The sequence below is a fragment of the Choloepus didactylus genome, chromosome 13 (assembly GCF_015220235.1).
Source record: "Choloepus didactylus isolate mChoDid1 chromosome 13, mChoDid1.pri, whole genome shotgun sequence".
Taxonomy (NCBI): Eukaryota; Metazoa; Chordata; class Mammalia; order Pilosa; family Megalonychidae; genus Choloepus; species Choloepus didactylus.
This window is the reverse complement of record NC_051319.1, coordinates 8116016-8141918: the sequence shown is the minus strand read 5'-3', so window position 1 is coordinate 8141918 and position 25903 is coordinate 8116016. Positions and strand designations below refer to the sequence as shown.

Below are 25903 nucleotides of genomic sequence, written 5' to 3'. Positions count from 1 at the left end.
TCAGATTATTACAGCAGCAGTATCTCTTCTCTGAAGCATTTTCCCACAACCCTGAGCTATGGATTCATTAGTGCTATAACAGATTTAAGCTGTGAAATTTCAAAACATCGTAACTAGATTAACATCAATGTTCTGACTTGGGAAAACTGCCTTAGTATTATGCATCTATGATGCCTACAAATCAGCTAACAGCATAAATATGAAACTAAGGATAAACCTAGGAAGGTAAACTGTGAATCTTCATTTCTAATATTGATCTAAATTTCAATATTGGATCAATATATTTTAAGTGGTACTGAAAGTGGTAACCTACTTAAATCATCTTGTGTGCATCTTAAATTGTGAGCTTTACATCAAAACCAACATTTCACATGTGCCCTTTTCAAGCGTAAGTTTACTATTTTAGGCAGTATAAGTAGTTTCTTGGTACTCACAGGTGCCAAATAAGTGATAAACTAAAGGTGTGTACTTATTGATACATGGTAATTACCTTTAAATTTGAGGGAATTTTACATAAAGCAAAAAATATAGACCTGGTAAGGCTGGCATATTAACATTTTTTCTAGAACACAGATGTTTATATTCATGATAAAAACTTACAGAATTTACTGCCTAAATCTAGTCCCACTGAGAAAATTAGTTTCTCTTTTAACAAAATAAGTTATCACCCCAAAAACTTACTTTACCCCACCAAAGCACTCTACAGTTTTTACTAAAATAGCCATTTCCCTAATTTAGAATTCTGCTTAAAAGGAAGAGAGTATACTTTCAGTAATGCCTATACTGTGTGAAAACAGTCTTAAATAAGAAGGCATCCTCATAATAGGTCATGTTCAGGATTTTCCATGTTAAGTCAGTGAAGGTAAAAGGGTCTATAGTATGTGCAAAAATGTGTAGACTGGGTCCATCCAGAATGGCAGTAACCAATTCAGATTTACTTTTGACATGTTATGGATAAAAACAGACACTGAAAAATAAACCAAAGAACAACAGTAATACCTAAAGTTATACCCAACTTTCATAAACTATGTTTGTGGATGTTTTCAGTTTTCCCAAATGGCTGATACATTCCAGTATTTTGAATATATCAGTGTTAATTTTGAGCTGGCAGAGGTAACCTAACAAACTACTACGTTTGGTACTAAAGGATATACCTTTCAATAAAATTACTGAAAAGGAAAACAAAAACTCTCCCGATTACAATAGCCTCTTCAGTGGGTATCCTTGCTTCTGCCCTTATTCTATGGTGCATTCTCGGTTATATCACTTTCCTACTCAAAACTCGTCAGCACCCCTCTACTTACATTGTAAAGTTGACCCATACCACCTGGCTTGTAGTTCTCAGATCTTATCTACTACTCTTCTCCATTGCTCACTGTGTTCAAACTACAGCCATCTCATTTTCAATACATGCCCATCACATTACTGTCTTGGGAGTTGGATTTTTTGCTCACTTTGCCTGAGGCACTCTACCTAAACATCCATAGGCTCACACCTCCCAATCCCATTAAAAGTAGCACGTCTCCCCCACTATCATTTCCTGCTTGTTCTCACTGGCACTTGCTACTCATGTAACAAACTATTTTACTTATCTGTCCTCCATGAGACCAGGGAAAAATACCTGTGTTAACTGTTAAATACGTACTATGAAAACAAGAGATTTCATAAAAAAATTTTTTTAAATTAGAAAACTGAGCTATTAAAAAAAAACAAACTGCTGAACACATATGTGAACATTGAAGCATACGGACATTTGTCCTAACTTTGGATCTAAAAGTAAAAAGTTAAGAAATAACTTCTGAATGACCAACACTAAGACAACTGTGTAAACTGTTCATATAGAATACTATGTAGCTACATAACAAAGCATATTTATTAATAGACAAATTGGGATACAATATGAGTAAAAATGAAATGCACAAATTCACTACATATTCCTATGCAGAAAAATATCAACAATAGTCTTAACACTGGGTAGTTTTATTTAAATTCATTTAAAAGTAAATTTATATTGTCTTTAAGCTTAAGTCACTTGTTTAATGAAGCTTTTCAAAAGAAAACATAATGATGAAAAGAAATTATTTGGAATAAAATTAACCGGGGCAAGAACACTATAATATGCACAGCTAAGAATTACATTAATGTCTGGCACAAAGACCTAAAGGTTCTTAGTATAACGATTCTCCCCTGTTACTCTTGCTAATGGTTTAGAAATTCTAAAATGTGACTTATAAACTGTGTCAACTGTACACTGGAGATATATGTGGATGTTTCAGGAGGGTCTTTTGACTTTTGCATTGAATTACAAGACCTTGAGATTAATTAACTCATATCCCTAAATTTGTAGATGACAGTCATAGCTTTAGCAACATCTGTATTCAACTGCATACTACAGAGGAAATACAAATTCAGAGCTGTGTACCTCCAACTGCTAATTGTTTCTTTTTCCCTTTTGCAACAACCTTGTCTTATAGCTGCTGTACGTAAGGGCACTCTTCAAAAATTCAACAGTACATTGGGAACTTTGTTCCAAGTTATGTACAAACTGGGCTACACACACACACTCAGCACTGAAATTAAATCTCGAATTTTCCATGGGTAAATATGCTTTTACAATCTAAAATACACTGACTTCCTTTTGCAAATCCCAATCTTGGGAAAAAAAAAAAAATCCCTAGTCAAAAATGACAAATAATTTTCCAACCATTCCTAAAGAATCACATGTAAATTACTGGAATCAAGTTGATTATGAAATCATTTCAAGATAAAAATCCCTGTCAGTCAATTAAAAAGTAGATGTATAGTGAAAACAGCCTTATTCATTTGCCATTATTAAGATGGCTTAATCACTTAAACTGAGATTAAAGATCATTTACCTGAAACTAATCTTATTTTAGTTTCATTAAAATGAAAAAATACCGAAGAAGACAATTTTTAGTTTCAGGCACATTTTCTTGTAGGGCAGCAAATAAGAATCTTGAACAATTAATGATTAGGCTATTTATAATTATCTTCTCTCACAACTTAAGTCCTAAATTCTGGAAACTTAAAGTCTATCTTGAAGGTGTGTCACATTTTTTTTTTCCTACTGTGAACTTTAACATATACTAACAGTGACAACTTTCAATGTATGATTTCACAAGTAGTTAAGAGAGCAAATCTCAAAGAATGTCATGGGTCACAGTTCCACAACTTCAGCCATTTCCATTATTATAAAACATAACATACATACATAAAGGTGTCATCTCTCGATGTAAAGCTCAACAAGCAGTCATATAGGTAACTTCAAAAACTATTACGGGTTACAGTTCCACAATTTCAGTTCTTTTCTTATTTATACAAGGTATATACAAAAGGTAAAGACCTTCAAGGCACAATTAAACAAGCAGCTACAGAGCAAATCCCAAGGGATGCTACAGGCTACAGTTCCACCATGTCATTTACCTCTGAAGATATGCTTTAGAATGTGATACTCAAGTTTCAATTTTTGTTCTCTTCAACACCATCAAGATATATCAAATACTTCATGTGTAAATAAAGAGAAGAAACCTGAGCCGCCGCCTCCTTAAAATTTTTTTTGGATTGCACTGAATGGTCTTTATTCTAAGACCCCCTCCTGTTAAAAAATATCCTAAACCTCAAATAAAAAACCAGGCTTGACAGTTACACACAAATCTTCTTAAAATGTATTAATACATTTAATTTTAATTAGGAACATGCAGCTATAATAATGGATTACAACCTGAAGAATAAACTTCTACTTGCATAAATGTTAATTTCCAAAATTACAAAATGAGTCTTAATTTTTAAAGGGTTAACACAAAGCCTTAAAAGGACACACATTCACACATACATGCAATTTATCCTTACATCAATGTTTTATGACTTTACCTTTCGTTATAATTCCATTTTTGCAGAGTAGTATCTCCCATCCTCCCCTCTCCCCCCAAAAGCTGACTACCTGGAGTCAACTGTTAGAAATTTATCAACAGGAGTAATTAGAAAGTGGGAAAAAGTTTTAAACTCCACTATAAAGGAAAAAAATCTCAAGTTTAAAAATAGATGGTGCTAAACCACAAGAATGCACTAACGTGTAAGCTAAAAAGAACAAATTTAAAAAGCAGAATAACCGCCCCCTTTCCCCCAAATAACCAAACAAAAAAACACAACATAACAAGACCTATCTGGACTCAAAATTCAGGGGAAAGGGAAGCTTATTTCCTTTCATTAAAGATCAGAGTGCAACATCTATAGTTAAACAATTTTATTAACATAGTCAAGCAGTGATTAACATTCACATCTATTATGTCACATCATACAAATGTAAATACAAAATTACTACAGTACAATATATATTCTCTGCATGATCCAAAATATTTGGTGGCCCCAAAAAACTCTCTTTAAAATTCAGCAGCTTATCAAAAATTAAAACCGTATTCTATTTAAAATGAAGATCTGTTAGCACAGTTAGACTTCAAGAAATATCAATTTTAGTACAGTTTGAGAAGTTGCAGGAGGATATGTTTGAAGGACACATTCTAACATAGTGTGGCAGGTACAGGAAACACCAGATTTAAAGCTTTTAAGCATAACTCATACAACCTAAGTTGTCAGCAGAAAGATCCAGTTATTTATAACTAAAGCTAAAACTACCAAATTATTGCACCCAATGTTAACATGAATATTAAGTGTAAAACTTTTTATATTATGAAGTGAAGTCATTTACAATGTTTAAACAGCTCTTTTTACAAGATGATAACCTATTAATTATACAGTGTCGTCTAAATATTATCTCCATAAAATCAGCCAATCTTAATTTGGTTATATATTGACCGAGGAAAAACAAGGAAGTAACATGGGGAAAGCACAACAGAACTCCTTTTATGAGTTTGTTAAATAGAGAACCAACACTGCCTTGTAGGCTAACCATAATATATTAGGCTTTTAGGAAGACAGACCTGTGAAACAGTTAATTCTGCGTAAGTATAAGGGGATTCTATGGTAGTTGAACAAAAAGTGTAACCAAGGGGAAACTACTGGCTTTCTAATTAGTGATATAGTGCTTGGCTAATAAATTTGGCCTGGTTTTAAAATGTACAAAGGGTGAAAAAAAAAATCATGTTAACTTCCCTCAAAATCATGCATACATTCAAATATTGTTTGTTTGTTTGTTTGTTTTTTTTTAAACACAATACACTCTGGGATACAAACCACAACAGAAAAAGTTGCTGTAGCTTAAATGTATACCTTAAAATTCAAATGAATAATAAGTAGGCATAAAAATAAAGAATCCTCTACATATAAGTCTCACAATGGGGGAAAGATCATCAGACAAAAAAAAAAAAAAAAAAAAAAAAAGTCACAAGTCATTATGAAAAGTATACAGCTGAATGAAACTTATGTTAAATTTAATTTTTGAGGGGCATTAAAGTTATCTCCGTATTTAATACAGTATGAAAGGTACTAAGTTGGTGTACAATAATATTGCGTGATATTACTAGATAATTTGTTAAAAACACAGCTCTTTACTGATCTCATTTTTCTTCTAGACTACCACAGGCCCTTAAAATTTGAAGTTTTTTAAAGACTTCAATGTCTACACTTCAGTAACAGTACTAGTAGCAAATAAGTGTCCCCTCCCTTGTATTATTTGCAAAAAAGAAAAACAAAAGACAGGCAAACAAAAAAATAGTAAGTAAAGCTGTGTGTGTTTTAAAGTACTACCAAAGAAAGGACAAACTGCAGTCATGCATGATACACTCTTCTCCCGGGAAGAATGTTTTTGCACCAGTATCCTGTTAATACATTCAATATGAATAATATAATTAACTATATGAAGCAAAAACAAAACAAAACAAAACAAAACCCAACACCTTTTTCCCTCATGGTAAAGGATTTAATTTAAATTTAGACTAAGGGTTTAAGACAGAGTTAGTCTAACTCTGGCATTTCAGTTACACAGGGTGATATGATACAAGGGAGAACAAATTTCCACTTTCCTATCTTGGGGGTTTGGAGAAAAGGACGACTAGACCAACTTACTTTCAGGTAAACTTGCATGCAAAAAAAAAAAAAAGCTTGCCAGGATGGATTTGTAGTACCCCAGTCTGGTAAAATAAGGGTTAGAAGTCAGATGAAATGGGAAGATTCTCAATGAAATATACTAAAAAACAAAGAATACAAGTATAATGACTCTTTATATAAGCATGTCATCAAAGCAAAAAATGATACAAGAGTATTCACCTGAGATAAAACTTGTATCTGAACACTTTATAACTGAGTAGACAAAGCATTTCAATAAAGTCAGTTGAAATTACTTTAAAATATACATCTGATCCTATTTTACAATATATGCAATTTAAGCAATTCAGATCAATGAAAAAGTCTTAAAAGAAATCACAGTGTTTATCAATATGTTAATTACAAAATGTATGCTACTTGTTTTGTTTTTAAGATGTAATGGCTTAGTTAAGTGTTTTAAAATCTATTCTGAAATCTAACTTGCCTCACAAAATCAAGTAGCAATAATGTAAAGCATCAGAAATGGCTCTTAAAGATTATTTACATGTTGATTATTTGGGAAATAACCAACCAAAAATACGTAAAAAAGGGATTTTTTTTTTTACACAGTATGAAGTCATTAAAGAGATTAGACAATACAAAAAAGCAGAATTCTTCCTGAATAAATGAATATCTGTGGCACTAAGTTACTAATGTACTATAATATGGAGCCAACATGCATTTAAATTATATTAAATACACTTTCTGTTTCCAACTTAGGTTGATCAGCAGCTTTTGTTGTTAGAATCCTTCAAAGAGAAAAGCTCAAACAGGAAAAAGAAGGCATATATAAAACAGTAAACACTGACCTCCTGAGGTTCCTACAACATAAAAATATTCAAGTAGAAAATCTACATCACTTAGCAGCGGCTATTTCTGTAGTTGAGCACACTAACAGCACTTTAGTGTGTAAGGAGCAGATGAAGTAAGCCGTGCTTTAAGCATGCCAAGAGGCAGAAACACTGGAATGTAACAAAGACAAACTCACAATTTCATAGACATTCTGTCAACATTCAAAACTACTAAGACTATACCACAAGAATTAAGTTGCTTTTTATATATCCCATGATGTTATTAAAAGTTTTATCAGAACAATAAATGCTAAATCAGATAGAGCTTACCTCAAAAGATAACTTAAATGGCTTCTGCAAATTCCTGTACTATACTAAACACATCTGAAATAAATTTAATTAGGAAGAAATCAAATAATCTTGGGGGTGGGGACCCAATTTCATGTTGCCTTTCAAATTCATTTTATTTCTTATTTTAAAATTAAATTTCCTAATAATTTAAAAACAGGTCCAAGTGGGTACTAAAAATAGGTACATATTCTTACAACATTATTTATCTGCCTAATTGGAAACTGATTTTTTATCAAACAGGTGACAACACTGCTTTCAGTCAATATATAATTGCTAATCACAGATCCAGATTACTATACTGAAGGTTGTTTTTATTTATTTGCTTACTGTTTAGAGAGTAATGTTATCATTTCCTTCCATTTGAAATATTTGCCTCCTTTTCCAGAATATTAAAAATATCTCCCATATTAAGTTCTAAAAAGTATTGAAGTACTAAGGATAAAATAGCTATCCTTCTCAGGTTTTAAAGACTGAAGTACAAAGCGAATTTTCAGCTCCCAATCAGGCAATGGTAGTAGAAAGCAAAATGCCACACACCCTTTGGATCCAAATGATAATTAAAAAAAAAGGGGGGGGTGCACATTACAAAATATTGTTCAATTTAGGCTCTACAGACTGAAATTTGCAAAGCCAATGCAGAGGAAAGGTGAAAGAATGTTAAAAAAAACACAAGAACACATATACACACATACAGTAACAAAAACCTTTCCGCATGCTATCATGCATTTGAAAATTTTTGAAACAGTATTTATAAATTCACACGCACACAGCTCAAAACTTCAGTGCAATGGCTGTATCATTTAACACCTTTAGAGAATAGAACCATGCAAACAGGAGCAACTGCTTATAAAAATGGTTATTCAGTATTTATTCTGCAATGCAAAGGTGACAAACTAAAATATAAAAAAGGTTGTTATGGCTTAACATTTTTGTTGCAGATTAAATATGCAGCATTGAAAAATGGAAAGGTGTGGCATCATCTCTGACCAGCAGAGTTAAAAGAAAAATCCCTCCATTTTCCTTCATCATCATGGGATACACTGTTCAGGCAATCCAAATTAATAAAGACTTGCACTTTCATATGGACACAAGATCAAGTGTACCAGTTAGGTTTTCACATTCACAGTATATAAGAAAATACACATGAAAGGAAAAGTAAAGGGTTAACTTAACAAGGATTTATTCACAGGAATACATGTAAGTAGAGAAAAATAACAGAAAAGCTAAACAAATGAAATGAAGAGGATCCAAACTAACTTTCACTCTGTAGCTTTAAACTTGCACCCTTTGTGCATATATTTAGGGCACAGAGGGCCACCAACATGCGCCAATACAGTGTAGGAACCCTGCATTACATCCATTAACTTAAACATATCTTTAAGATCATGCTTTGAACAAAAAAAAGAAAGCTTAGAAGGCAATATGTTGAGTGGGAATAAACATTGAAATATAGCAATCATGTCTTCAACTTCTACAATTGTCTTTATGTGCTGACTAACATTTATGCAGCCTTTTACAGATCTTTTACCATGTAATTTAAGTTTTAGAAGTTTTGATAAAATCACTAGTATATAACCATGCAGAAAGCACATCACACTGACAGCACAGAGGCAAAGATTTTGCACGGGTATATCAGCTTTCCACATTGTGCAGGTTACACACAATACAATATCAATCTTATTCCTAACAGATCCTAAAAAGATATTTCAAGGCCTAGCTGTAAACTACAGTACTTTATATCTATATTCTTAAAAATGATATCCACAAATCTTAAAAAAGGAATTTTAAATGCAGGGCTATATCGAATTGGTAAACTGCAACACAAACTGGCGCAACATAGGTAAATGAATACCAGTCTCAGTCTATGTGATGCAAGCATGCTACTCTCCCACTAATTTAAATTACTTTCAATCACTATGAGCCAGAATGCATGCCTGAACCTTAAACTGCACATTAAAAATAATATTTTGGCCTAGAAATTAAATCTAATGAAATACAGCCATCAAATTATACCCACTACATTAATGTCCTAATGCAAAATTAAGGTGTCAACCTTTAGTTTGATATGCCCAACCCCATTTATTGTTCCCTCCCTGCCCATCCCACAAAGGTAAAAGGAGTGACTCATTTGGCATTTCACAGGGTGGTTCATTGTTTAAATTTGTTTCATTTTATTTCCAACTTCTTTTGGGGTACCTTAAATTGTAACTTCCAAGAACCTGCTTCTACTATGGGTAGGCAAGCTGATTTTAATTATATTAGCTTCATTTATGTAATTTCTTTATCAGCATGCAAAACAAGGCCCCATCATGTGGAAAAACTTATATAAAATTTTTTAAATTAAAAAAAAAAAAGCTTCTTTACTGTTTGTAACCCCATTCTTAGGTTTCCTTTATTGTGCACTATAGAATTTTTTCCTCTTTCTTATCCCTATGCATCATTTATATGGTTCTTGTTTTGGTACAATTCCCCGTATTTCAGAATGTACTGTTTTGTGAGTAGACTGAATAGACTTTTTTTTTTTTGCTTCTTCACATCCAGTGCGGAGTTGTAATTGGAGACAGATTTCCACCCACAAAGGCTCCAGATGTTAAAACGTTTCCCAACATCGACTTAATACAGTGACGGCAACACCTCCCTCCCGCCCCTCCCAGTAGGGTTGGGATTGTACTGTATTCCCTACTGGTTTACCCTTCCCCCTGTAAGGGGTAACATTTTCCCTGGGTGCAGAGGCTCCCTCATAGTCTCCAAGACTGAAGGACCTGTAAGATAAAACAAAAACAAAAAAACAACCTTTATAATTTAACAATTGTTCTTTCAAAGCCACTGGAATACAACAATTTTAATCAAGTAACAATGCTAGCTCTAACTATAAAGAAAATGATAAATTAGACAACTTGCCTAAGGCCTAAGATCATGCTAGTCAATTTTACCCTATGTTGCTTCATTCTGTCGTATGAAAAGTGATGTCAAGATGGGGACATGCATATAGAGGTGTGTAGCACTTCACACAGATAAAATGTGCCTTGTAGGTTACTATCAGTCTCATCCTATATCCCTTTCTGCACAATGGGCCCCAAGGGAAACTGCTTATTTCTCACATACCAAATCACCTTATTTCTTTCAAAGTTAAATAGCACTTTCTTCAAGATAATCACGTTCCTTAGTGAAAAGAAGTGTTCATTACCACAATAGGGTGATTGTAGTCAACAAATATTAAAGTAAATTTTAACACATGCCTTCTCAATGTATCTAATTATTATTACTTTTGACTCCACTTTTACTTGGTCCTTCCTATATTCTGGGGTCACTTGATTTTCCTGATAAGGACTTTCTTCAGTGTTAACATGGCTTTGATGACGAGAAGGACATTCATAAAGAAATAAAGATAGATTATGAGGAGATGCTTAGCTAGCACCTGACAATGGTCCATTCACAAGAAAACTCTACTACCCACTCAAACCAAACTTTGGATTATTTATGATGGTTCACGTGAATTCACAGAGGGCAAGAAGTCCATCTGTGAAGAAGTACAAGTAAACCCTTTTGTCCTGCCTCTGATAAAAGAGAGTGTAAAAAGGCAGGAATAAAATTACATATCTACTTGTATCTCTAATTAGAAAACTGAGAATTATTTCATACCTTCTCTTAGAAATAGTTATCACTACAGTGAATTTGTCACTGGTGATAATGACAGAAACCACTGAAGGTAACAATAAATTTAAAAGTATTTATGACAGAAACCACTGAAGGTAACAATAAATTTAAAAGTATTTAGTACTTGTTCCACTGTTGAACTTGACAGCCCTGTGAAGCAAAAAGTCATTCTCATGTACAGCATTCTCATGATTTAACATGTAAGTGTATCAAGCACTTTTCTGAAATATTAAGGCCATGAGACAGCTCCAAGGACTCAAGACCAGGGTGGGACAACACAAACAAAGGACTGGGAAACATTCCAGAGGCTGGAATCCATTTTGACTGCCTTCTAGGTTAAAAACCTTAAATCTAGGCTCAGAGTAAGAAGCAAGCAAACAAAAACTCCAATTCAAAGTAGAGGGTACTTAAACTTGGTGTAAACATTCTGTAGCACACTAAGCACACCCTCTGGCTTTCCAGTAAAATACTTGAAATCAACATCAAAACCTAAAGAAGGGTGTCCAAACTAGCTCATAGTACTGGCCATATATTCCTGAAATTTATTGAGCCAACTTATTGTGTGCTAGGCAATACACTAAGTTTTGGCATCACATATAATATCATAACACTCACAATAACTCAATGAGGGAACTGGGGCTAAAAAAACTGGGATTACTACTACTCCCCTACCACCCCAAATCAAAACAGAATCTTCCATTATTCATTATAAAACCCAGTACTGGGTATGTATGAAATGCTTGTTATCTATGAAGCCAAAACTAGATTTTCCCTGAAGTGTAAGAAGCATAGAAAGCCCTTAGATGTATCAGAGATTATAAATTATTATTTCAAAATTGGACCACTTCTGTGAATACTAATGTCCTCTAGCAGGGCAAAAATAGGAGGGGAGGGAATAAAGAGGGAAGGGAGAGGGAAGGGAAGAAAGCAGAAAGAGAAGAAAGGAATAGTTAAAAGCAATGTTGAGAAATAATAAGACATGTATTTTTCCTTCTAACCTAGGATTCAGAAATAGAGCCATTCATTCTATTTTACTTGCAAATTATTTGCAAAAATTCTCTAGCCTTCGTTTAAATCATTTTAAATTTAATGCACCAATAAATGAGACTATGTTTTATTTAATTGCTGGGTTAAATCCCTGTAGAATACAAATGTTTTTATTCTACTCAGCAGTTTTAGATAGCAGCCCTCAGTTTCTTCATTCAGAAAACTTTCAATTGCTTGATAACTTACCCCTAATTATGGGACTGCAGCCTAAGTGCATGAGTTTAAACACCATAAAAAGCTGCAAGACGCTCTTTTAAGGGAAGAGGAAACTGATCAGAGAAACGCCTCCAATTTTCATCCCCAACTTGATTTTTAAATCCATGAAGGATCTGCAGAATGAAAAACCATGTTTATCAATAACAAAAAAGGAAAACTCAGATCTGCATAGCTTCTGAAGTCAAACTATTTTAAAATTTTTTCCATTTAAAAAGTTTTTCTCAAATGTTGGATTCCACATCATTCCGTCTTGCCTAAAAACGCACCTCATAAACTTAACTTTGCTTTGAGAAGTTTGTAATTCATCAGCAAGTGTCTGTAACAGATGTGTACTGAGCAATCACTGACAAAGTATTAGTAAAATGCAAAGTACAGAATTCATTTAAGGAACAAAATTTTAATGCTACATTATGTGTTTTCAAACTAGAAATACGCAAATTTTGGGTTTATGGTGATAATTTCACAAATTTTAATATTAGATAATTCAAAGTGTAACAGCATTTCATTTCTTATGTTGTTATACTTGATTGCTGACTGAAATTATTCAAAAAGTGGCATTAGCAAAGCAAAGAACTATATAAATTTTATCCCTGTGGAAGCCACTTAGATTTACTCTGTTCAACAGCTGCAGATTATACTCCAAAGCTCAGTCAGCCATCTTGGAAATATATGCTATTTTGCATAACTGGGACATAATGGGAACTCATGAAGCAATGATACTGTTTGGGAAAATAAGTTAAAAGTGCATGCTTTACTGACAGAAAAGTCACTGCTGTACCTTAAAATCAGGCCAATTTTTTCCTTTTTATAGTAGCATATATACAACCTAAAATTTCCCCCTTTTAACTGCATTCAAATATATTATTCATTGCTGGTAATTACATTCACAATGTTGTGCTGCCATCATCAACATCAATTACCAAAACTTTCCCATAGTCCCAAAAGAAATTCTGCACATTTTAATCCTTAATTCCCTATTTCCTAACCTACCTCAACCCCTGGTAATCTAGACTATATTCTAACTGTATGAGTTTGCTGATTTCAATTATTTCAGTGAGATCAAACAACATTCGTCCTTTTGTACCTGGTTTATTTCAGTTAGCATGAGGTCTTCAAGACTCATCCTCTTGTCTCATGTATCAGAACTTCATTCCCTCATGTGGCTGAATAATATTCCATTGTGTGTACATACCACATTTTGTTTATCCATTCTTCAGTTGATGGATACTTAGACACTTCTTTCTTTTGGCAATTACGAATAACGCCACTATGAATATCATAAAGTGTATCTGTTTGAGTACCTGCTTTCAATTCTTTTGGCTATTTACCTAGAAGTGAGATTACTGGGTCATACAGTGATTGTATACTTAACTTTTTTGAGGAACTGCCAAAACCTGTTTTCCTAGTAGCTGCATGATTTTACATTCCCACTGGCAATGAATGAGTGTTGTTTCTATTTCTCCCATTCTTTCCAACACCAGTAATTTTGTGTTTGTTTTAAAATAGAAGCCATTTTACTGTATGTGAAATGGTATCTCATTGTGATTGAAATTGGTTATTTCCCTAATGGCTAAGCATGTTGAACATCTTTTCGTGTCCTTTTTGGCCACTGGTATCTTCTCTGGAGAAATGTCTATCCAAGACTTTTTGTCCATTTAACAATTGGAAAATTGTCTTTCTGCTGTTGAATTGTAGGATTTCGTTAAATATTCTGGATATTATAATCTTGTAGATATATGCTTTCCAAATATTTTCTCCCATAGGGCAGGCTGTCATTTTACTCTCATGATAAAATCCTTTGAGGACCCGAAGTTTGTAATTTTGATGAGGTTCCATTAACCTATTTTTTCTTTTGTTGCTTGTGCTTTGGGTATAAAGTCTAAGAAACCTTTGCCTTGCACAAGGTCCTGAATATGCTTCCCTATGTTTTCTGCTAGGTGTTTGATAGCACTGGCTCTTGAATTTAGGTCTTTGATCCATTTTGAGTTGACTTTTGTATATGGTGTGAAGCAGGGGTCCACCTTCATTCTTTTGCAAATGGAGACTCAGTGTACCCAGTACCATTTGTTGAAGAGACTATTCTTTCCCAATTTGGTGGTCTTTGCCCCCTTATCAATAATCAGTTGGCCATAAACATGTGGGTTGATTTCAGAGCTCTCAATTCCATTGGTCTATTTTTCCTTGTGCTAGTACCATGCTGTTTTTATTACTGTGGCTTTGTAATAAGTTTTAACATTGAGAAGTATAAGTCCTCCAACAGTGTTCTTTCTTAGGGACCCTTTTTCTACCATATATATTTGATGACTGGCTTTTCCATTTCTGTAAAGGTGGCTATTAGAATTTTGATTGAGACTGCATTGAATCTGTAACTGCTTTGGTAGAATTGCCAAAGTGACAGTATTCAGTCTTCCAATCCATGAACTATGGAATGTCCTTACCTTTATTTAGTTGTTCTTTGATGTCTTTCAGCAATGTTTTGAAGTTGTCTGTGTATAAGTCCTTTACATCTTTGGTTAGATTTATTTCTATGTATGATTCTTTTAGTTGCTATTGTAAACAGAAGTTTTTCCAATTGTTCACTGCTACTGTGTAGACATACCACTGATTTTTGGATGGTGATCTTTAATAACATGACTTTGTTTCCAGGATTTTCTGTAAGTAGGATCATGTCATCTGCAAACAGGGAAAACTTTACTTCTTCCTTTCCAATCTCTATGCCTTTTATTTCTTTTTCTTGCCTAATTGCTCAGGCTATAACTTCCAGTATAATGTTTAATAACAGCGGTGGCAGTGAGCATCCTTGTCTTGCTCCTGATGTTACAGGGAAAGTTTTCAGTCTGTCACCAGTACATATTATGTTAGTTGTGTGTTTTTCACATACGCCCTTCATTGTGTTGAGGAATTTTCCTTCTATTCCCAGTTTTCTAAGTGTTTTTATCAAGAAGGGGTACTAGATCATCAAATGCCTTTTCTGCATCAATGGAGATGACCATGTAGGTTTTTTTCCACATCTGGTGTGGTAGAATACAAAGATTTTATATTGACTCACCCATGCCTACCTGGGATAAAACCCACTTGATCATTGTGTGTAATTCTTTAAATGTGCTGTTGGATTTGGTTTGCTAGTATTTTTGCATCCAAATCGTGAGATACTGGTCTGTAATTTTCTTTTCTTGTGGTATCTTTATCTGGATTTGGTATGAGGGTGACGTTGGCTTCATAGAACGAATTAAGGCATGTTCCCTCCTTTTCTTCTTTTGGAGGAAACTGAGCAGGATTGGTGTTAATAATTCTTGTAATGTTTGGTAAAATTCTCCTGAAAAGCCATCCGGTCCTGAGTTTTCCTTTGCTGGGATGTTTTTGATTACTGACTCAATCTCTTTACTAGTTACTGGTCTGTTGAAATCTTCTATTACTCCTTGAGTCACTGTAGGTAGTTTGTTTCAAGCAATTTGTTCACTTCTGCTAACTTACCTAATTTGTTGGCATACAGCTAATCATAGTATCCTTGTACAGTCCCATTTATTTCAGTGGGGTCAGTAGCAGTGTCTCACTCTTCATTTCTGATTTCAGTAATTCTTGTCCTCTTTTTCTTTGTCAGTCTAGCCCAAGACTTGTCAATTGTACTTATCTGTTCTAAGAACCAACTTTTGGTTTTATTGATTCTCTTTGGTTTTAAAATTCTCTATTTCATTTATCTGTGTTCTAATCTTTATTTCCTTCCTTCTGCTCACTTTGGGTTTAGTTTGCTTTTCTCTTCCTAGTTCTTCCAGTTTTGAGGTTAGTTCTCTGACGAGAAATCTTTCTTCTTTTTTAATATAAGCATTTAGAGCTATGAATTTCTCTCTCAGATCTGCCTGTGCTGCATTGCATTGGTTTTGGTATGCTGTATTTTCATTTTCATTCACCTAAAGATACTTCCTATTTTCTCTTGTGATTTCCTCTTTAATCCATTGGTAAAGTGTATGTTGTTTAATTTCCATGTATTTGTGAATTTTCCATTTCTCTTTCTGTAGTTGATTTGAAGCTTCATTCCACTGTGGTCACAGAAAATACAGTTTGATTTCAACTGATATCAATTTATGGAGATTTGTTTTGTGATCTTAGATATAGTCTATCCTGGAGAATGATCCATGTATTCTTGAGAAGTATGTGTGTTCTGTTGTTAGGTAAATTTGTATACATGTCTAATAGATTTAGTTTGTTTAGGGCATCATGCATACGTTGTATTTCCTTACTGAAATTCTATCTAGATGGTCTACCCATTTTTGAAAGTGGTGCATTTAAGTCTCCTACTATTAATGCAGAATCATCTATTTCTCCCTGCAGATCTGTCAATACTTGATTCATATATTATGGGTCTCTGCTGTTAGGTACATATATATTTGTAGTTTTTGTGTCTTGTTAAATTGACCCCTTTATCAGTATATACTGACCTTCTTTGTATCTCATAACGGTTTTTGCCTGATGTTAACAGTTTTTGCCTATATCTCTTTAACAGTTTTTACCTGGTATCAGTACAGCTATCCCAGATAACGGTTTTTGCCTGATGTTAACAGTTTTTGCCTATATCTCTTTAACAGTTTTTACCTGGTATCAGTACAGCTATCCCAGATTTCTTTTGATTACTACTTGCATGGCATATTTTTTTCCCCTTCCTTTCACTACCAACCTACTTAGGTCTTTAAATTTAAGGTGAGTTCTTATACACAACTATTTTATCCATTGGGTCATGCTATTTTATCTATTCTGCTAATCTCTACCTTTTGACTGGAGAGCTTAATCCCTTTACATTTAAAGTCACTACTGATAATGCAATACTTTCTCTTCTGACATTTTGCTTTTAGTCTTTGGAAGGCTTGCACATTTTTTGTCCCTCAATTCTTCCATTAATACTTACTTACGTATTTATTTGACTTTTCTTTTTTTTTTTTTTTGCATTGTACCATATTGAGTCCCTTTTTCTATCTGTTCATATTTTTCATGTCTTTTCCTTGTGGTTACCATGGGGTCAAAACTTAACATTCTAAATATACAATAATCATATCTGATTTGAACCCAAGTTGACTTCAATAGCTTACATATGCACTGTTCCTTTACCCCTTACCATCTACCTTTTTCATACTTGTTACAAATTATATCTTTGTTCACTGTATAGTTTCTACCCCAAACTACAGATTTATCATTACTTTTTTTGTATTTCCATTTTGGCACCTGTAGGAAGTTAAGAAGTAGAGTTACATACTCCAACTTTTATTTACCAAGAACAAAGGTTTACCATTACAGACATGAAGAGGCTAAGCGTCATTTAAACACAGGAACAACTAGGATTATAGCAGTCCCAAGACAAGGTATCACAGACACTTTTAGTTACCTTACAGAACATGTCTCTGAGATCATCTTTTGGGTTAATCCATGATGCAACAGCATCACAAAAAAATATAAAATCCTGTAACAAGAAACACATTTTACATTGATGTATCTACCAGAGATATCAAAAAATACATAAACTTCAGAAGTTATGACATGAAAGAATCCTAGCTATAAAAAAAAAAACCACACACATTGAAAATGATAAAAAGAAATTAGGAGTGATTACTTTGTCCCTTCCGTATCACTCCATCATGAAAGAAACTGCACGCATTCAGTATATATTTGAAACTTCAATGCCGTATTGTATTTTACCTCAGAAAACAAACTAAATCCCATTCCAGTAAGTGTTCAGCATCAGTAAGAGGCTGAATTCAACAAATTTGCATAAACAAAGCAAAACAAAAATGCATGATTAGATTAAAGGCTTATATAAATTCAGTATCCTTACAGTTCTGACTGGCCTAGAAATACAGTTTAGTATATACCAAATGTGCTTGACTTATGTATAGGCATTAAGAAAACTAAATTTGAAGACCTATCTTCAGGCAAAGTGAAATGACAAAAAAAAAAATTAAAAAATAAAAACTATTAAGCAGTTATAAACCCAACTCAACCCACTCAACGAGAACAATAAAAAACCAAACTACAACATTTAAAATACTGCTGATGGTCTTTAAAATTTACTATTAGATTCGGAGAACCTCATTAGTTTCAAAATTTACCTAATACTCCGTGTATGTGAGTATGTGTATAAAATACTTTTATTAAAGCAAATAAAATGCTTGGTTTGTTCAAATTATGACTCCTCATGTCTTCCAAATATCAAAAAGTCTAATGTTGAAAATTTAAATATACATATACCCAGAATTTGTCATTAAAAATTTTAAAATAAAATCAAAACTTAAGACTTTATTAAAAAGCCATAATTCCAATAAAGTATGTCAATTATAGTAGAAAAGTAGAAATTTCTAGCAACTCTTCTGGAGGGATTTTGTTACCAAAAGTTTGTTACTTTTTACTATTTTAAATGCTAATGCAAAACCAAAAAAAAAGGGTAACTAAAATCTCGTAATCTTCCTAATTTTTTAAATGTGGCATGTCACATTAGCTACTTCTAAAACACACTTAAATGACAAAAGGTTCTTAAGTATGGAAAAAAAAAATACCAAAAGGTTATCTTGCACGAGGTAATACTGTCTTATTCTAATATTAAGTTGATGTCTTATGATTGTAAAATTAGTCAAAAGATTTTTCCATTCTAATTTGTATGTTTTCAATGTCTTATCATCTTCATCAATTTGAATTTTATAAGCTGATAATTCATAGTATTTCTAAAACTGAGTTAACAAACAACACAATATTACTAGATAGGATATATCAAAAGGGCTCAGTTTTAAAATGTTTAAAGCACCTTTGTCTTAGAAGTGAAAGGTTTTCACTTCCAAGAAATAAAAACCCTCAGGAAATAAATGTCAACTAGCCTAGTTAATGTACTTAAAAAAAAAACACACAAAACCCCCCCCCTAAAAACTCTTATCCAGAAAGCCACTCAAAACAAACGTATAATTTAATGATAGTATAGGGCTAGTATCCTTCCACTTACCAAGCAAATCAAGTAGAATTTTTGCCATTCTCTACAAAAGTCCTTCCATATGTCCTATTTGAATCTCAACCTCTTTAATATCTCCCTAAAGTAACCATTACTTTGACTTTTTCAGCAATCATTTCCTTGCATATCTTTGTAGTTGCATCCTTCAAGTCTACAGGTCTAGACACCAAAATTTAGTTTGCTGCCCACCCTTCCAATTAATTTGATTTTGTGTTGCAGGTCTCTTGTAATTTATAGGTTTCTCTTCCATTGCTTTCTTTTCCTTATAATTTATCTGTTGAAGAACCTGGATCATTTACCTAGTTTCCCATAGCCTGCATTTTGTTGATTGCATACACATGGTATAGTGCAACATTTCCTGTTTTCCATATCCTGCAAACTGGCAACTGGATCGAGTTTTGATCAGATTCATGTTTGATCATGTTGCCAAGTAAATTAAAAAAAAAAAAAAAAAAAAAAATCTGAATGTGGATAAAAGAAAATTTGGATTACTTAGTTCCAGACACAAATAAATACCTTAGTAGATTTAATCTGCTATTACTTAAGATCTTATTTCCTGACAAAAAAAAAAAAAAAAAAAAAAAGGAAATAAAAGCAGGCATTATTTCAAGATACTGTGAAATACACAATGTTTAAAATGTCTAATTGTGTTTTAATAACTTTAAAAAAACGTAATATAAAATATCTTTGTAATTAAAGTCTTAAACTACTTTTTCCTTTAAAATTTCATTATTCACAATATTAAAAGTTAAAAATACATCTTTGTAGTCATCTTACTTGGATTACTCCACTGGGATTCACACCGATCATGGTACAAATCCCACGGAATGCAGAATCTTTTTCCTCATTGTCCCTTATGTTTCTCAGAGAGGTGCACCTATTAAATTACAGAATTAAGTTTAGAATATAAGTACAAAGTAAGTTCAATTACAATACTCATGGACAGTATTTAATGGAATAAGCACCACAATACAGAAAAAGATTATATTCATGGAATTTTCAGAAAGCTGAAGTTTCTTACACTACCTATATGTTAGGCCCATCTAATCTCAATATAGAAAACAATGAAATTCACACTTCCTTAATAATAGATTGCATCTGAAATGGACAACTGATTTGAATCTCCCATCTAAACTATGTTAATGAGGTTGAGCCATGAGTAAATTGACAAATTAATTTTTAAAATTCTATTATGTCTTGAATTCCATTAAACACTAATAAAAATGATTTGAACTGAAAGCTTATCAATTGAAAAAGGAGAACACAGAATATACTGTCACAATATAAACTATTATACAACTTATGGTGTAGATGTTTGACATTTACATCAAGCAAAAAAGATTTTTATACATAAATTTAAACACGTATTTCTTAATGCAATCCAAGTTTTCAAATTAATTCTAAAAAAGAAACGTAATGTAAAAACCTAAATTTTTATAGTATTTGCATGCATCTTTATTCTTCTGGTGGATATTTAAATGCTTTTATGTATAATCAAGCTTTTTAACACAGCAAGCATGTGACAATCTTATCCCATGCATCAATTAGTCGTTAGCCACAACATAAAATAAATATACATGACGATGCTACTGAAAAACCTCACAAACCTGATAGGACAAGATTAGTCACATGGTTGGCAATGATAAAGGACTGTGATTTTTGTAACCAACTGAAAATATATCTAAAAGTGAGATAGAAAGAGAAGGAAAGAGTGAAGAAAAATGAATTAAAAAAAAAAGATTGAATAATACACACCAGGGTCTTATAAACTGCTGTAGCATGGGGGCCACCTCTTGAGGACAAACGTAACCAAGACGACCAATTGTTATTGCTAAGGTAACGCAATCACGGTTATACACCACCAAACGCCAACCAAGACATGAGCAAATGAGGGGGAAGGAGAAAAAATAAAGAAAAAACAACAAATAACTCAGAAACAGAAACCAACAGAATTTGTGTATGATAATAAACATAAGATTTCACCAGTGCTGTTTATTACCACCCCCTAAAATGAGGGGCAGCAACATATATGGCATACTCTTGGAAAAGAAAAACAAAAGGAATCAAAAAAACTTTAAAATTGAGAGAACACCAAAAACCATAATAAACTGCTTTTCTAGCCTAGTTAAGTGTCAAGATATTCTCAGTTAATAATGTGAGATTAAAAGGATGGATTCAGAGCATCTTCATTAAAAGCCAATCAAAACTTCAAAATTTAATAAAGAAATGTAAAGTTTTTCGCCAAGAAATACCAGTAAACGTGAGTAAATTTCTGAATTGTCTACTTGAACACATTTCTCTGTAGTTCAAATAACAGACTACTAATTTCAAATCACATTTGACACAAAACTACTAAAAGAAAATGGACAGTCCACTATAATAAGATATGATATGTGGACCAAAGGAAATATTCTGTCTTTGCTATAAAAGGCACAGCACAAAACAGATGATAAAACATTATACTGATTACAAGCTAATATTTTGTTTTAAAAGTTTTTAACCAGGAATTAAACATGTTCACATCAAAAGTCTTTAAACTTACAAAGAGTTAACATGAGTGCAACTTAGAACTGCATTCTGCAATTCAAAGGTATATACATATAAATACATTTATACACAACAGGGAATAAAATACAAACAAAAAACAAACTATGGGGTGCTTTAATGGTGTTCTCTCAAAAACTTACAGGTTAACCTTTCATAAAAAAGGGTGGGGGGATAAAGAAAAATGTTTAAGGATTACTTGAAGCAAACTACACAGATAATACTAAAATCCAGCAGATTCATATGAAGCAAGAGAAAGAAAACCTATGTTCAAAAGACACAAACTATGCAACATTCTCATTAAACAGGCAAGTATGAACAATCCAATGAAACATGCGATAAAGCAGATGATGGTCCATTTAAAAAGTTCAGTGCAGGATATACTAATTTGAAAAACGCAAATACTCGTATAACTAAGGAATTGGCTTTATCAAATTTTAAGATAATGGCAATTAAGTTGTAAAAATTACAGACATTAGCCATAAACAATGATTTTATTTGAATTGAAAAACCAACAGACCACCCTTTTGGGAAGGAATAGGCAAAACACTGTCATGCAGCTACTTGTGCAAAGAGTAACTCAATGAATTCAAACTGTGTTTCTCAATCACAGCAATTCAATCCAGGAAAACTTGAAGAGTACTGCCTACCATCTTATGATTTATTTAGGATGGAATCATCCTTAGAATATAATCTTATATATAAAGCCAATTTGTTAAAGGAACTATAACAAATTCACCAGCTGATATCCCACAGGAAACTTTAATATACATTACACTCAACATTTATTTGCAGTTATGCATTCACATTTAAAAATAAGTTTAACTTCAACAATAATTTTATAATGGCAACTGTTTCAAAACTGCATGTCATGTATAGGTACTGCATTCTAAAAAGATAAATCCTGGCAAAGTTGCATAACATACTATATATACATTTTATACTTTAAACAAGAAAATCCAATTCACCTTGTGAACAAACAGTACCTATACAGCCAAACAGCCAGATAACTATTTCATAATGAAAAGATTTCCTTCCATACCAATAAACTTATCAATATTTAACCACATTACGGTTAAAAAAAAAAAAAAAAAAAAAAACTTAAAAAAGTTTCCAGAGTTTAAGTTCAAGTTCCTTTGAAAACAAACTTTCTTATATAGAAAATGTAATTTTAATCTTTGTACAGAAATTTGAGCAAGATCCTCATTGACTATGAATAAAACACCAGAATTAACTTACTATATAAAGAAAGGAATATGCTTAACTGAAAACAAAATATCAGGCAAAGTAGAAAGAAAAGAACCCAATCAACTCCCAATGTGTTCTATAGTATGGAAGGTATTCTTTAATATAAACATGCTCTCTATAAATGCAAAAGAGAAACGAGCCTCCTCGATATAAAACCCATAAGATATCACTCAAGTTCCCAATTGGAAGAAAATTACAGTATGAAACATATATGCCACTATTAACCAATGAGCCACTCAATTGTAATTTGGGCCAAATTTTTCCAGATTAAAAAAAATATATTCTTTCCCAGCTCTCATCACTTCAAAGTATAAATGCTTCAGATGTGCAAAGAGACACACTTTTAGAAGTTACTCTCTGAATTAATTTAAAAGCAAAATACATATGATTGAATAGTTATCCTGGTTGGGATCAATTTTAAGGAATATTAAAACACTGAAACAGAGGAGAAAAGTTTTTTTTGAAAGTTTCTGAAAGCTAGTTTAGGAGTATAGCTAAAATAATACATTTCATTACTATTTCATTACTGAGAATACAAAAGAGCTGTTACTAACAAGCTGGGTTTTTACAGCTAGCCAGCTAACTTTGCTTTGGTTTCTCTACGCATCTTAATTTAAAATTAAAAACTAATATTTTCTTCACTGTAACAGTTCAATCATATGGTACCTGTATTCTCTAACAACGTCTTTGGTGTGTTGGGTCTGTTAATGATTTCTACAAGCTGGTGCAACACCATAGGAATATAAGGCTGCATCTCTATGCCTAGATCACCCAAAAAAGAGAAAACAAAAAGAAAGATTTGAATGTTAAAATATCAATGTAAAATACTTTGCTGCTCTTATAAAACTGTGATATGTTACATAAAGCTCATTTAAATAAGAAAACAAAAAAGAAATTACGAAAATATCAAATATCAAATATCAAGGCACCTAATTTTCATAATTTTAAAGGAAAAAAATATCTTACCCATTTGAATGGAAATTTCTCCAATTGCCCATGTGGCATTGTTGCAGACTGAAATGAACTCTGGATTTAGGTTGGTTCCCAATATTGGCATGAAATCAGCTGGGGGGAAAAACATTTAAAAAACTGGTGTAAACAGCAGTTTATTATGCTTACATTACAACACCAATTATAAAAGTGTTGATAAAACAGGCAATTGCATTTAAAAATATATATTTTAAAGGCATCTGTTATATTTATCTTAAGTAACTGAAGGGTCAGGAGGCAATACCTAGTCACTGAACTGTCATATGAAGCAAACCCAGGATATGTTAAGTTTTGGTATATTTTAGGTACCATAACAAAAAAGTTTATCAGAGTAATGTCTTTTATCATCAGACTGAAAAAATTCAGAATAAAAGGGAAAAAACATAAAATAAAATGGGATTTTCTTTAAAGTTAAGCTTTTCACAAGATCAATGTTTCTGGCTTTTAAAGCAACTTTCAACCCTAATGCTCAGACTGTGGTCTCTTACCATTTTCCAATGAAAGAAACGAAGGCTTTTCAGAGAACTGCCTGCTTACCAGGTTAATGGCAGGAAGTGTACAAATGTACAAGCCTGGACCAGAAATGACTCAGAAGTCAACCTGATTAAGTTCCCACTGTCAATGGAAGGACAACTGGAGCATCCTGAGTACATATTCATATTCAAGAAACAAAAACCAATACCCCAAAATATAGCAGACACTTTTGGAGGATGCTAGGTATCAATTCATTATTTTGAGAACTGGCAATAAAGGGAGAAAAATGAAGCAATTACTCTGCCTCTCCTATATTATCTGTACTACTTCACGGTAACAATTTGTTGACAGAGAGAAATTTCTATTTATACAAATATTCCCACTATTTAATGAAGCATTAAAATATCATTTTTTTAACTCATAATAAATTAATGGATCCAATCCAGAGCTTTCAACTTCAGCAGTATTGACATTTTGGGGCCAGATAATTCCTTGTTGTGGGGGGTTGTCTTGTACACTGCAGGATATTGAACAGCATCCTTGGTCTCAATCCAGTAGATGCCAGTATCACACCCTAGAAGTTGAACCAAAAATGTCTCCACACATTGCCCAATGTCACCTAGGGTGCAAAACTGCCTTCAATTGAGAACCACTGATCTAAGCAATAAGCACACAATACTGTCTATGAAGTTTTAAGAAAAACAACAACAAAAAAAATCCGAATCCAATGTGAATGTCATTAAACTTCAATCTCTAGATCTAACCGCTAATTTATAGGTCATATAAGGGGCATGTTAAATTACACCAAGGAAATGCAATCAGCAAAATCCACTGTGTGGGAAACTCTTTAGGACGAATGACCTATTTCATGAACAACAAATAACAATCATAAGGAAGAGAAATGCACTGAAATATTAAAGCTGAAATGATATGTCTGAGATTTGCTTTAGAATATCTGGGGTCATCGTGTCTGTGCATGGATGACGGTATATAAAAACCAAGATTGTACATGTTCTGATAACTGTTGAAAGCTGGATATTAAAGTGCTCATTATACTATTTTTCTACCTTTGTATGTTTAAAATCTATTTATAATAAAATGTTCAAAACAATCCTTTCACACATTCAACACAAAAAAACTAAATTAGGTGGTAAACATCTGCATGATAGGCTTCCTTCCCTTAAGACAAGAATTCATTATACTTTAAGTAGGAAAAAGCTAGGTAAACAATTAGGCTTAAATTTGATAGCTCTTTACAAGACAATGTTAATATGCAAAGTTCAGACTTATTATTTAAAAGCATAACTTTATTGAATGAAAAAACCATTTAGCTTAATGTTTTAAAATAAGGTTTAAATCATGTCAAATAATTGTCATCCCAGACATCGGGATGCAGAAAGGAAGAATAAAACCCCAATTAATCCATGGATTTGAGAGCAATTCACGTTATATTATCCAAGCAATCCCTTGTTATATGTATCTTCACCAAAGGTTAAGGCAAATGCTTGGCTATTAAAATAGAAACAAATCATTACTTACTTTT

General features: G+C 32.8%; 1 protein-coding gene across 4 annotated transcripts in view; it reads right to left on the bottom strand.

Moving 5' to 3' along the window:
- Positions 1 to 4249: 4249 nt before the first annotated feature.
- TNPO1 (transportin 1) overlaps positions 4250 to 25903 on the bottom strand; it is a 99357-nt gene continuing 77703 nt past the window's right edge. For all 4 annotated transcript variants that reach the window (XM_037800812.1, XM_037800813.1, XM_037800814.1 and 1 more), the window contains exons 19-25: positions 23863 to 23961; positions 23563 to 23658; positions 20860 to 20935; positions 19882 to 19981; positions 17497 to 17571; positions 12093 to 12235; positions 4250 to 9964 (exon numbers count right to left, since the gene is read on the bottom strand). In XM_037800812.1, coding sequence (XP_037656740.1) covers positions 12128 to 12235; positions 17497 to 17571; positions 19882 to 19981; positions 20860 to 20935; positions 23563 to 23658; positions 23863 to 23961 — 554 coding nt within the window. In that variant the 3' untranslated portion in view covers positions 4250 to 9964; positions 12093 to 12127. The remainder of the gene's footprint in view (positions 9965 to 12092; positions 12236 to 17496; positions 17572 to 19881; positions 19982 to 20859; positions 20936 to 23562; positions 23659 to 23862; positions 23962 to 25903) is intronic.